We start from the raw sequence: 13,756 nt of genomic DNA, 5'->3' as shown, positions 1-13,756 counted from the left end.
CCTTCCAGGAAGATGAACACAAGAATTTATCTGAAACTTTGGGAAGTGGGAATTTAGCAGTTATTTGATATAGCTTCTCAGTCACAATAATAGACTTTCTTTGGTATTCAAGACCCCTGATGAGTGAAGCTTATTTAGGTTGAGCCCAATTCTGTCTCCCAGAATTGTTCATCAATTGGTTCTAGTTCTCAGCTTACTCTGTGGCTGCCTTTCAAGTGCTATTAAGTAAAACCTGTATTTTAATCCTAGGTCCCCATCTTTGATTTTAGGGAGTCACTTAACCCTCTGATTCTCAGTTTCTTCATCTGCAAAATGGCAAATCCTGCCTTGCTTATTCCTTTGGGAAGGTGGAAAAGATAGTAACCATGTATAGAATATTTACTATGTTCCAGGTACTGTGCTGAGAACTTTATACACACTGAAATAGTAATACTCCCAACTCTATGAGGCTGGTGGTATTACTCCCATTTTACTCAGGAGATAGTTGAAACTCAGAAAATTAAATGCCTTGCCCAAAGGTCATACAGCTAAGTATTAGAACTAGGATTTGAATCCAAGTCTGTCTGGCAGCAAACTCCAGGGCTTAATCATTTTACTCTTTAGTGTCCTATGGGCTGGTACTTAAGAAAGTATGTAGTAGATCTCAATTATTCACATATTCAAATGTTTCCCTTTAGCCACCTTTTCTCCAAGTAAAACCCAAACCAAACCCACTGCCGTCGAGTCGATTCCAACTCATAGCAACCCTATAGGACAGAGTAGAACTGTCCCGTAGAGTTTCCAAGGAGCACCTGGTGGATTTGAACTGCCAACCTCCTGGTTAACAGCTGTAGCACTTAACCACTGCGCCACCAGGGTTTCCTTTCCAAGTGAAACCAATAAAACCAACCAACCCACTGCCGTTGAGTCTATTCCGACTCATAGTGACCCTATATGTCCAAGTGAAGTGCTCTCAATTTCTTCAATCATTCTTTCATGGGGTATCATTTCTCTAACCCACACCTTTTGGGTCATTGTCCACATGGGTTAGCATGTTTTCAACCTCCCTCTTAAAATGTAGTAACTAGAAGAGAAAGCCAGGTCCTAATAAGGCTAGAGTTGGAAAATCGTATTTCACAATGCTTTTCCAGCTCATCCCATGTATTTTCTACCAGTTTCCTCTAATCCAGACAAGCTAAAGCTTGTTCTCATTCTACCCAGTAGGCTTCACGAGTCATATTTGCTGGAACTTGTGTTTGAAATGAATAAGGCAGTGTAGAACTGGCGCTTAACTTCAGAAACTTTATATGATAGACACTGGAATGCGGGTGTGCTTACAGAGCCCCTCACCACCTCACCTGAAAGGAAAAAGCCAGCATAACCTAAGTGTATTTTAGGGACTCTGGGGCTTGAAAGAGAAGATTGTAGTGTTTAGTGGCTTGGAGGGCGGTGGTCTCTTTTATCTGCATAGTTGAATTGTAAAATAAAATTTCCAAATGCTGAAGAGCATGAATGGAGCTAGTATGGGCTCTGTGAACCCTATCTATTTATATAGAACTTATTCTCATGCTGGCTAATGGGCCTGTAGGCTAAATGTAATGACTAGCTTAACAAAAGAAGCAGGACATTGTTATTTTTTCAGGTGTTAGAGCTCTTCTGGTTCTAAATGAACAGTGTTGCTAATTTGATTTCCTTTTACTACCTTGTTTTTAAATTTTTGGCCAGACTAAATGAAAAGATGCTATGTCACATGAGAATGGTTTTCTCTTCCTCAGTAACAGTTGTGAGACAAAATTTTGTGCAATAACAGCCACCTGATATATTTTTTGGAACCTTGGAGGTGCAGTGGCTAAGACCAAAAGGTTAGCAGTTCGAATCTACCAGCTGCTCCTTGGAAACCCTATGGGGCAGTTCTACTCTGTCCTATAGGTTTGCTATGAATTGGAATTGACGTGACTGCAATGGTTTCTTTTTCTTTTTTAATATCTTCTTCAATTTAAATGTCATTCAAAATAGTTTGTTGTAGATGATGGATATGAACTGAGGGAATGGAAGAGTGAGAGACTAAAAATGATGAGTTTTGATGTAACTGGTTGAATTCTAGAGCAAGCGTGGTTCCAATGAGGTCTCAGTGGTGCCTTCCCAGAGAGATTTGCCTAAACTAAAATACCAGATCTAAAGTACAACTAAACGTACCAGTCATTCCTCATCACACTATTCAGCTTCATTTCCTCCATTCATGTTTCTATCAAATACTTCCCTTTTTATATTTGCTTGTTGTCTATCTCCTCGCCACTGACATGCAAATTTCATGCCTTGTTTCTTTATCCCCAGTGAATGGAACATTGTACATAGTAGTTGTTGTCAGGTGCCATTTAGTTGATTTCAACTCATATCAACCTCATGAGACAGAGTAAAAACTGTCCCATAGGGTTTTCTAGGCTGTAGTCTTTACAGGAACAGATCACCAGATCTTTCTATCATAGAGCTGCTGAGTGGGTTTGAACCATCAATCTTCTGGTTACTAGCCAATCGTTTAACCATTGCACCACCAGATCTCCTTCTGCACATAGCAGGTACACAGTATTTGTTGAATGAATGAATATATATTTGAAAAGAGAGTTGATAACCAGTTTATGTTTTTTGGTTCATTTGTTTTGTTATTGTTCAGGCTCTCAACCTTCATTACACCTTTCCTGCTTCTCACTGGAGATTTATCTGTGGATGTAATTTCCATTCGGACTAGACTGTATTATATGGAGGACATTTGTCAGGCACTAGAGCAGTGTTTGGTATGAGGTGTATTATAACTAGCGTATTGCTAATAAAGTCACAAAGCTTATGGATTTGTTTTTAAAGAAACAAATTGGAGTGGACTTAATTGTTAATCGTTTTTTAAAACAAATATATCACCGACTTGTATTTTCTTGAATGGAAAAGAAAGGGGTGTGCAGCTAAGACTTGCTTCTAACTTTGGCTACCCAAAAGGGAGTATGTTGAGGAAAAAATGACTGAGATCCTTTATGGTAGTCATTTTTTTTTTTTTTTTCAATCTGCTGCCTGGGCTAAGAGAATTGAGATCATGTTACACAGCCTTTGTGTTGGTGGAAGACAAGCCAAGTATGGACTGAACAGCAGTCCTGATAACTTGTGTTAAGTTGGAGCATGTGGTTCATGTCTAACGGATGGGTGGAGAACTCAGTGCCATGTACCCTGGGGGTGCTCTGTAAACCCAAGTTGATCTTATCAATAATTCTGGGCCTTCTACCAGTACTTGAGCGTTTTGTTTTGCAACTTATACGGGGAGAGCAGGAACCACCGCTGAAGCTGGTTGGGTCTGGCTCAGTCACCAGCCTTGGGCTTGTAACACAGGCCCAGGGGTCTAGAAAAATCAACATATATCTTTGCGCCCTGGGAATCACATGTCTTCATGTTTTGGCTTTGGCATGGTCATGAAATGTGTTTGCTTTACAGGAGAAATTTATAGAAGACTCATGTTCACACTGAATAATTTTAAGATTGATTTGTTATTTATACATTTCTTTCTAATAGTAGGTGTTTTCTTACACTGCAAAAGAACTTTGGGACCAGTGTAGGTTCTGGTTACAATATCCAAACTGTGACTAGGGTCAATAAACTACAACAATGTTATAACAAAGTGGCTTACCCAGTCATAGTTAAAAACAACCCAGGGGTTGTTAGAGATGTTTTGAAAATATTTTGTTTTAGAGTCACACATTTTATTACAAATTTATTTTATTTTGTACCCAATAGAAAAGCAAGTTTGGAATCTATTTACAAGTACTATACATTTACATATATACAATTAATGAATTTAAAGAAAAAGAACAGAGAAATGCAATATATATGGAAGAATACGCCACTGTACATGGTTTCATATCATGGTCCTTAGTGTTACTGAATCTTTACTATAGTAATAAATACAGTTCTATATTTACAAATCTTATAAAACATCTCATAAATGTATTTTATCTCAATTCCAAGTTTAAAACATCTGGTCAAAATAAACATGCTTATATAAAAATAAATCTACCTAACAGCCTTTTGGTTTGGATGTATTGAAGCTAATGTAGGATAATAGAAGCTACGAAATAATTCTTCAACTTTTAATATTTAATAATTTTGCCTTTTAAAATACCTAACACATGTATTAAATATAGAATAAGCAGAGAAGTAATGTTCCTGACATCAAGTGGATTGATCCAGAGAGAACACAGCTAAATAAACAGGATAATATGTTACTGGGTCTCTGTTGAGTCCAAAGTGATGTCAGACATCATTGCCAGAGCTACTAGGGACACACGTATAAGAAGTCACGTCAGTAAGTTTCTGCATTTGATCATTAGCTTAAGATGCACATTAGTTTGAATCAACAGATGAAACCTCCTGCAAAAAATATGCACACACGCACACACACACACACACACAAATCCCAGGTTGCTTGCCATTTTTTTTCCTAGGCATGTCCATTGCAGGCAATGAACTTCTATTCTAAGCTTTGGGCACCAAGTAGCTAAAAATGAATTAGACAAGGCAAAACTCACCTATGCATGATTGCTTTCAAGGTAATTTAAGATTTTAAGTTTATTTTCCTTTCAAAATATTTGTGAGCAGGTTTATTCCACTGAGAGTGGAAACATCTAGTGCTGATACACAAAACTCAGTATCTCTAAAAATGATCTGAATGTGCGTGAGTTAATAATGCCTTACATTATTCATCCGGGGCTTCGGTGACCTGAAAGGATCCTGTCTGACGAAAGGCAAAACCAAAAAAACCAAACCCGTGTCGAGTCAATTCCAACTCATAGCGACCCTACAGAACAGAGGAGAAAGGCCCCATATGGATTCCAAGTCTGTAAATCCTTACGGAAGCAGACAGCCACATCTTTTCCCCATGGAGCAGCTGTTAGGTTTGAATTGCCAATCTTTTGATTACCAGCTGAGCGCTTAACCACTGTGCCACCAGTGCTCCCTGAGGAAAGGCAAAGGGGGACTAAAACAGCTCCACTTGGTTGATAGAATGAAATACTCTAGGTCACAACATTTACTTACCAATACAGGTCGTTTAAAACCCTTATTTTCCTGGTCTTTTTTTTTTTTTTTTCAATCATCTCTTAAGGAGTTCTGGGGTTTAAATAAACCCATTTTGTGAGGAAGTGCTTGTGTTTCTTTTTTCCAAATCACTAGATTGATAAGTTTAAAGAGCATTCATTTAAAATCACGGGCATCTTTTTTGAAAAACATTTCAATCTGCTTTTCTGATCTGGGCTTACCTAAGTAGTGTGAATGGTCTATCTCTTAACTGAGCTAGTTATATGAGCAGCATTTAGATTTATTTTTCACTCTCAAGTATCAATAGGTTTTCAGCTGTTTCACACTGAGAGATTTTATTATTACATTTAAACTCAGTTCTTCTTAGCTACTGCTCCTGATGTACTTAATCTCACATTTTTAGGGTTTTCAATTTTTGAAAACTTTTTCTCTCACATCCTAATTAGAGACATGGGACAAATGCCACTGATGAAAGATGACAGCTTTCAGACATTGGGTAAGCTGATGATGACATGGAATTGGAAGGCAGGTCGTAGGCTATGCTGGCACTGGTAAAGGTTACCAAGGCTTGGGTTGAATCGCAGGACTGCTTCTCAATATCATCAGAGTTAATAGACATGAGGCTTGAGTGTTTCGACCTTGTCCAAAAGTGGCTTTGCTTTCCCAGGCTCCCCAGATCCTCCTTAAAATGTGGATTGAAGAGGATGTACAGAAGGGGGTTGAGACATGCGGGAAGTGGGACAATCACCAGAAGGATAAACTTAATTACTTCGGGACTGATAAATGTGAGGTTTAGTAAAGAGGAGAAGGACAAGAAGGCCACAGGGCAGTAAAGGATACAGTTGGTGAAAAGCAATAGAGCAATGTGCTTCACCATTGAACAGTCCCAAATATTCTCCAGGTCTCCCTTTTCAAAACTGCAGTAGAGCTTGGTGTAGGCAATGGTCATCACAAGGAAGCAAAGGGAGTTGAGCAAGACCAGAGCAACCATGTAGCCTGTGGTGCTGGGCTCCCCAAAGGGCAGGGGCAGGCAGAGCGGGGAGGCGCTGTACTCACTGCCGCCCAGCAGGGGCACTGTGGCAATGGTCAGGGCCAGCATGAAGCAGAGCAAAATGATTGCTTTCAAACTGGAAAACGTTTTTGTTTCAAATTTTGCAGAACATTTCACAGAGAAGCCACGCTCCAGGGCTGCCAGAGTAAGCAGGAAAACAGATGACTCTGAAGCAAAAATGGATAGAAAACCGATGACTTGGCAACCGACCCCCTTCTCCCACCATGCACCATATTGTGCAAAGCTGCCAAAAGTGAATGCATCCACGCCAGCCAGCACAGCACTGGAGACCCCCATGAGCATGTTCACCACTGCTATCAAACCAACTAGTAGCTTTATGGAGGAAATATACAGAGGGGATCTGAACATTGTTGAAGTCACCAAGGCATTGCAAGTAAGTGCCAAAACTGCTATGGTCCACACTCCGATTCGGATCAGCCAGCTACCAAGCAGATGTTCACAGGGTTTGAAGGGACCTAAAAGTTCAAGGAAGAAAAAGGCTGTATCAAATTAGGGCTTATAACGTTTGCCAAATTACATTTTTGTTTTTCTTACTAGGACACCAGGAGATAAAGGCCATTAACAATCATAGTAACACATAATGCTCGTGAAGACACTTTTATTTTTCAAACTGCAGTTGTTGTCAGTTTGTATATTCTGCAGAACTGATGGGAACACACTGATGCAGAACACACCAGGGTGTCGTGTTTCCAGGTTATATGTGGAGAAATGGAAACGGGGCGGGGGGGAGTTTAAATTGCTTGACACTGTCCTACGGGTTTGCTATGAGTCAGAATCGACAGCAATGGGTTTGGTTTTTTGGTTGATAAGGTCCCTGAGATACAGTGTAGGGGCCAAGTAAAAAGCCAGGTCTTCTGAACTTTCCATTACACTTTTTAGAATGCTTCAAAAATGTTCCATAGGCAGAGACAGAGAACCCCAGGGAAATGCTCCATAATATTAGAAAAGAAAAGAAAAGTATGAGTAGTTTGGAAGTACATTTCGTGAAAATCTCATCTTAGTTGTAGATTGACATTTGATGTTTGGGAGCAAGGAACAAACTAGCTGTTGAAAATAAATATCAACACTTCCCAAGCAAAACAAAAAACCAAACCCGTTGCTGAAGAGTCATCCAACTCATGGCAACCCTATGTGTTACAGAGTAGAACTGCTCTACAGGGTTTTCTTGGCTGTAATCCTGTAATCTTTATGAAAGCAGATTGCCAACCCTTTCTTTACAGTGCTTCTGGGGGGGTCTGAACCACCAATCTCTATATTAGTTGTTGTTAGGTGCCGTTGAGTTGGTTCCGACTCATACTGACCCTATGAACAACAGAACGAAACACTGCATGGTCCAGCACCATCCTAACAATTGTTATATTTGAGCCCATCATTGCAGCCACTGTGTCAATCCATCTCATTGAGGGTCTTCGTCTTTTTTGCTGACCCCCTACTTTACCAAGCATGACTTCCTTCTCCAGCAACTGGTCCCTGCTGATAACCTGTCCAAAGTATGTGAGATGAAGTCTTGTCATCCTCACTTCTAAGGAGCACTCTGACTGTACTTCTTCCAAGACAGACTTGTTTATGGTATATTCAATATTCTTTGCTAACACCATAATTCAAAGGCATCAATTCTTCTTTATTCATTGTCCAGCTTTCACATGCATATGATGCAATTGAAAATACCACGGTTTAGGTCAGGTGCACCTTAGTCCCCAATTGACATCTTTGCTTTTAAAGAGATGTTTTGCAGGAGGTTTGCGCAATGCAATGCATCGTTTGATTTCCTGACTGCTGCTTCTATAGGCGTTGATTGTGGATCCAAGAAAAATGAAATCCTTGACAAACTCAATCTTTTCATTTATCATGATGTTGCTTATTGGTTGAGTTGTGGGGGTATTTGTTTTCTTTGTGTTGAGGTGTAATCCATACTGTAATCCACACTGAAGGCTGTGGTCTTTGATCTCCATCAGTAAGTGCTTCAAGTCCTCTTCACTTTCAGCAAGCAAGGTTCTGTCCCTGCTAAAAAAATTAACCGGGAATGGTTGATGGCCTGTGTGGCATAAACAATTTGCAACTCGACTATTAACAACATAGAAGAACGAAGTATCAGGATTGGAGGAAGACTCATTAACAACCTGAGTCTTCCTCCAATCCTGATGCTTCATTCTTCATTAACAACCTGAGTCTTCCTCCAATCCTGATGCTTTGTTCTTCATTAACAACCTGAGTCTTCCTCCAATCCTGATGCTTTGTTCTTCATTAACAACCTGAGTCTTCCTCCAATCCTGATGCTTTGTTCTTCATTAACAACCTGAGTCTTCCTCCAATCCTGATGCTTTGTTCTTCATTAACAACCTGAGTCTTCCTCCAATCCTGATGTTTTGTTCTTCATTAACAACCTGAGTCTTCCTCCAATCCTGATGCTTCATTCTTCATTGACAACCTGAGTCTTCCTCCAATCCTGATGCTTTGCTCTTTTACATTGTTAACAGTCGAGTTGCAAATTGTTTATGCCACACAGGCCATCAACCATTCCCAGCTAATTTTTTTTTCAATTGGCTCATCCTGCTTCTGGGAGTGGACAAACAAATTCAGTATCTTTTTTTTTAAATGGTAGTAAATATGTATGTAACAAAACATTTGCTATTTCAATAATCTTAACATATATAGTTCAGTGACATTAATGGTGTTTACCATGTTAAACATCAATATCTTTTTTTATCTGTACAAACCATTATTTACTTTCACCAAACGAGTATTTATATAGAAAACTTAAATCAGTTCCAAAAAAATCAGTGATTATACAAAGCAAGACTATCACATATTATTTCAAGCTAAATTGCTAGTAACTTCATAAATATCCCATATACTTTTAACTAAACCAAACCAAACCTGTTGTGGTTGAGTCGATTCTGACTCATAGAAACCCTACAGGACAGAGTAGAACTGCCCCATAGGGTTTCTAAGGAGTGGCCAGTGGATTCAAACTGCTGACCATTTGGTTAGCAGCGGAGCTCTTAACCACTACGTACGTCACTAAGGCTGCATGCTTGATTCTTTGGTTTCCATTAACCTGAATCAAAAATCTGTCATAAAAATCCCATTTATGAATGGAGAACATCTCTAGGGAAAGAATGTTTCTATTTTACAGGTCCCGTGGGGAGGGATAATGATGAGCCACAAAGGTAGTCCTGACTTTGCTTTGAAGTGTTGCTGCAATGTTATCGATGGCCCTGAAATCCATGGTGGGTACTGTTGCTTTGCAGTTTTCATGCCTTTCTTACCTGGGGAAGGTGAGCACTGTGCTGAATGAAGAGCTTTCAGGTCTTCCTCAAAGTCAAACAGAAAGTCTTCAAGGTCACGCTCATCTGCAAGAATGAGAAATCTTGGAATGATTTGTTTTGCCTCACTTTTTGGAGGGACTAAATACCAGGGAGGAGAGGCCCGGATTGCCCTTGAGACACGAACTATCACGCAGAAAAGTGAAGCCCAGACATCCTGCTTTTCCCTGGGCTCTGGCTTTCTTGAAAGTTTATTATGAGGTTGACTTTGGATGTTTTACTCAAACTATTACGTGACATTCTATTCCGGAAGGACTGGGGGTGAAGGAGAGTGACCCTAGGCTCTGGGTCATCACATTTAAGCCTTCTCATTCTGTTTTTGCTTCTTGGAGCTCACAATGGCCCCCAAATGAACTGACCTAAATTAAAGAGAGGCTGTGGGCGTCTCCATACAATAGAGGAAATGCTTTATTCAATTTTATGACACTTTCGATAGCCAAATGTTCTGGGTTGTGTTCTCTGAGCACAAAAGGGACAATCAGGTAAAGTATCAGTCTTTCCTGGGGAATTCTGCATAACAGAAGACAAATCAAGTAACTGGAATCTTGCTTAACTACCCATGATACAGAAGTTCGATGATCTAACATACTTTCCCAAAGATTCTGATTTAATTGCTTTGGTGTGGGGCTTCAGCATCAGTATTTTATAAATACTTCCATGTGATTCTAATATGTGGCCTGAGATTGAGAATCACGGCTCTTAAATATAAGGTCCATGAAAGCCCCTGATGTTCACTGTGTATCTCCAAGGCCTAGAACAGTCTCTGGCACATAGTAGGCACTCTAACTGTTTGTTTTTTTGTTTTTCTTTGTAGTGAACAAATGCAGTAGAAGTGGTGGGTGAGATAGGAAGCGTAAAAACTAAAGCAAGAACAAGAATGAGACACATGCTGTAGCCTAAAACAAAAAACCAAGGGCCAAAATGGCAGCCCCTGAAACTGGTATGTGTGCAGGAAGAAATGTTAGGTGGTCTGTAGACAGACTGAATCATATTTGCTTGGGAATCGACAAATCGTTACAGCCCAAAGGATGAAAAGCAAGTCTGTTTAGATCCTGTGCGAACTTGCAAGGTTGGGGGTGGGGGGGTGGGGTGGGGTGATCTGCCAGAGCGCCTCCTCATTACCACAGGTGTGGTTTGAGGTACATTGCCATCTGTTTAAGTAATGTCTTACTTCAAGGAAAGCCAAGTGCTTTACAGACATTATCTCATTTCACCTTCCGGACAGATGCCTCTGTGGGGGGTGAGAGGGGAGAATGCTTTTGAATTAGTTGGATAAAAAGTTGAATTCTTAAGCCCTTCTGCTGAAATAGGGAGACATCTAAAAGGCCTATATCTTCCACTATCCCAGGCCATAAGAATAAAAATGGGTTTTATCTTCTGTAGAAGGTTCAGAAACATGTTTAAAATGGTATCCATGGGGGATGGGGCTCTTTCAAAAGTTTATGGAAATATTTGTATCAGTATTAGTAATCACAGTTGAGGACAATACATGCCCAGGGGGGATCTAAATCTAAATATGCGTATTAAGAATTTAGAAAAGTTTTAGAATGAACCCTGAGGGAGTTTTCTCCCTCTCTGGGATTCTTTAAAAAATGGGGTTAATTCTCAGCTTGCTGGAGTGGTCACATAGGGACTTGTCTGGAGTTCAGATGATCTGTTTGTTGACTTTTCAAGACCCTTCAGTCACAAGTCCATTACCAAGACATAGGAGGTCTTACCTTGAACATGAAACAGTCCAGCATCTTTCTTATGAAGGTCGTCTACAGTGCTGTTGTCATCTTTATTCCATTGATTAGAAATTTTATAGACATTCTCACATACTCCAAATGCACAGCACTGGTAAGCATAAGGCATTTCTATAACCCTTTAAATGAACAAAAAACAAAACAGACACACTTAAAGAAATGGGTCATTAAATATAGTGTTCAACTTCTTTGACCCAGTTATTACACCTTTGAATTTTAGCCTAAATAAATGGTCAAAACATAAGCTATGTGCATAAAGATGCTCATTACTGTGCTGGTGATAACAATGGAGTGATTTAAAATGACTGCTATAAAATGTTGATGGGTATATTATTTTCTCTACTTTTGTGTTTGTTTGCAAGTTTCCATATTAAAAAGGTAAAAAAAAAAGATTGCTAGGAAAACTGTAGTAACATAGAAAGTGCCTATGACATAATTTCAAGTATATACACTGTACACACCGTGATTCTAATAGTTAAAAATACATGGGAAACAATGTCTGGAAAGAAATAGTATAAAAAAGTTTGAGGGGGGCATTTTAGGATTTTTTTTCTCTCTTCTGCTTTCCAAAATCTCTTTAAGGTTATATTACTTTCATGGTTTTGCCCATGGAAGCAGCAGTCAAGAAATCAAAGGACGTATTATTGCATTGGGCAAGTCTGGTGCAAAAGACCTCTTCAAAGTGTTAAAAAACAAAGCCGTCACTTTGAGGACTGAGGTGTGCTTGACTCAAACCATAGTATTTTTGATCACCTTAAATGCATGTGAAATCTGGACAATGAATAAGGAAGACCAAAGAAGAATTGACATCTTTGAATTATGGTATTAGTGAAGAATATTGAATACACAATGGACTGCCAGAAGAACAAACAAATCTGTCTTGAAAGAAATACAGCCACAATGCTTCTTATAAGCCAGGATGGTGAGATTTCATCTCACATATTTTAGACATGTTATCAGGAGGGACTAGTTCCTGAAGAAGGACATCACGCTTGGTAGAGGGTCAGTGAAAAAGTGGAAGATCCTCAATGAGATGGATTGACACAGTGGCTGCAATGATGAAGTCAAGCATAACAATAATTGTGAGGACGGTGCAGGACAGGGCAGTGTATCGTGCTGTTGTACATAGGGTTGCTATGAGTCAGAATTTAGTACATTTTATTAGAACATACACACATGCTAAATGAATTAGAAATTGTAAACAGGAGTACAATAATGTTAGAATGTTATTTGATTACATGCTCTAGTTTATATCCTATGGATCAATGGTTTTCAAACTCTTTCCATGAGCTCTGTGATTCCGGGAGGCATCTTTGAGAAAGAAAGGAAACGTGGTCAGGAAGACACATTATCTTACTTCAGGGCTTGTCCTAACAATGCCCCAGGGGTGGGGGACTTCAGGGCATGAAATGCAATTCAAAAGAGTTCCATGACCTCATAAATTTAGAAAACCACTGTAACACGTCTATTATTTCACATGACCACAAATGTATCTTATTAGTTTTAATGACAAACTCACTTGAGTTCTGGAAGGTTTTCAGATGATATCAAGCTTTGTAAGGCATGATTTCCTGTTAATTTTAAGTGAGTTAAACCATGTAACCCAGTTACAGGAAAAGATGACAGGCGGTTGGACGATAGGTCCCTGCAAAACATCAAACAACAATTGGCTTTTAGTCTGTGTTAGCATAAAACATTTATGTTAAAAAAGCAACTTAAAGATGATTAAACTGCTCAATAAAAACTTCTAAGCAGGGGCCTTACTCTTAATGGTAAAAGTAGCCATTTGGTTTTAGCTCCTGATAAATTTTCTATTTACAATCAGAATTGCAGGGGGAAATTCTTTAATTGCATCCAAATTGTAATTTCTATATCCAGCTTCATTTTCTAAAATCAAATGGAAGGTGCTGTATTTAATATGAAAAGTGGTGTTGCCTTTAGGCTGGGGATGGAGAAATAAGAGTCATGGGTTTGTTCCCTTCTTTCTCCCTTCTTTTTTTGAACTTCTTTGTCTGATCAATCCCTTTTTTCTCTATTAGATGAGGGGGATAGGGAAGGAAGCAGCGAGAGATGGGAAGAAGAAAGCAAAAATCAAAAAGGAACAGGACGGTTTTCTAATCAGTCAGGATGGCAAAGAATAAAATGATAGCACTCCAGAACTGAATTGCCATCTTATTCTATCTATTCCACCTGTTTACTCAGTAAAAATGGAAAATTTCACCTGAATAACCAGAACCAGCTGTTAACCAGAACTTCAGTGATCTACTTAAGGGCCCATATGGCCTTGGAGGAGCAGGGAGGCTCCTCCCTGGTTCTGAGGGGGCATTACTGGGGACATGGAGGGTCTGGCAATCTGTGCATTGCAGGCTTTGTCAGCAAAACCAATATTTTTATTAACTAGATGGTCCCCAGTTATTAAAAATCATGCCATAAATAAGTAATGAAGTACTCACAGTTTTATTAGAGATGGCAAAGTAGAAAATGCATTGGAGTGAATAATAGCAATTTTGTTCCAAGCTAAATTTCTATTTAAAAAAAAAAAAAAAGGCAAATGAGAGAGT

At 39.3% G+C, this 13,756-nt stretch overlaps 1 protein-coding gene across 2 annotated transcripts in view; it reads right to left on the bottom strand.

Annotated features, from left to right (window-relative positions):
- Positions 1-3,672: 3,672 nt before the first annotated feature.
- LGR5 (leucine rich repeat containing G protein-coupled receptor 5) overlaps positions 3,673-13,756 on the bottom strand; it is a 156,153-nt gene continuing 146,069 nt past the window's right edge. For both annotated transcript variants that reach the window (XM_049883895.1, XM_049883896.1), the window contains 5 exons: positions 13,649-13,720; positions 12,715-12,840; positions 11,169-11,314; positions 9,394-9,477; positions 3,673-6,579 (listed from right to left, as the gene is read on the bottom strand). In XM_049883895.1, the coding sequence (XP_049739852.1) occupies positions 5,495-6,579; positions 9,394-9,477; positions 11,169-11,314; positions 12,715-12,840; positions 13,649-13,720 (1,513 nt within the window). In that variant the 3' untranslated portion in view covers positions 3,673-5,494. The remainder of the gene's footprint in view (positions 6,580-9,393; positions 9,478-11,168; positions 11,315-12,714; positions 12,841-13,648; positions 13,721-13,756) is intronic.

The sequence above is a fragment of the Elephas maximus genome, chromosome 4, assembly GCF_024166365.1.
Source record: "Elephas maximus indicus isolate mEleMax1 chromosome 4, mEleMax1 primary haplotype, whole genome shotgun sequence".
Taxonomy (NCBI): domain Eukaryota; kingdom Metazoa; phylum Chordata; class Mammalia; order Proboscidea; family Elephantidae; genus Elephas; species Elephas maximus.
The sequence above is the reverse complement of the archived record's forward strand: the minus strand, read 5'-3'. Positions and strand labels throughout refer to the sequence as shown.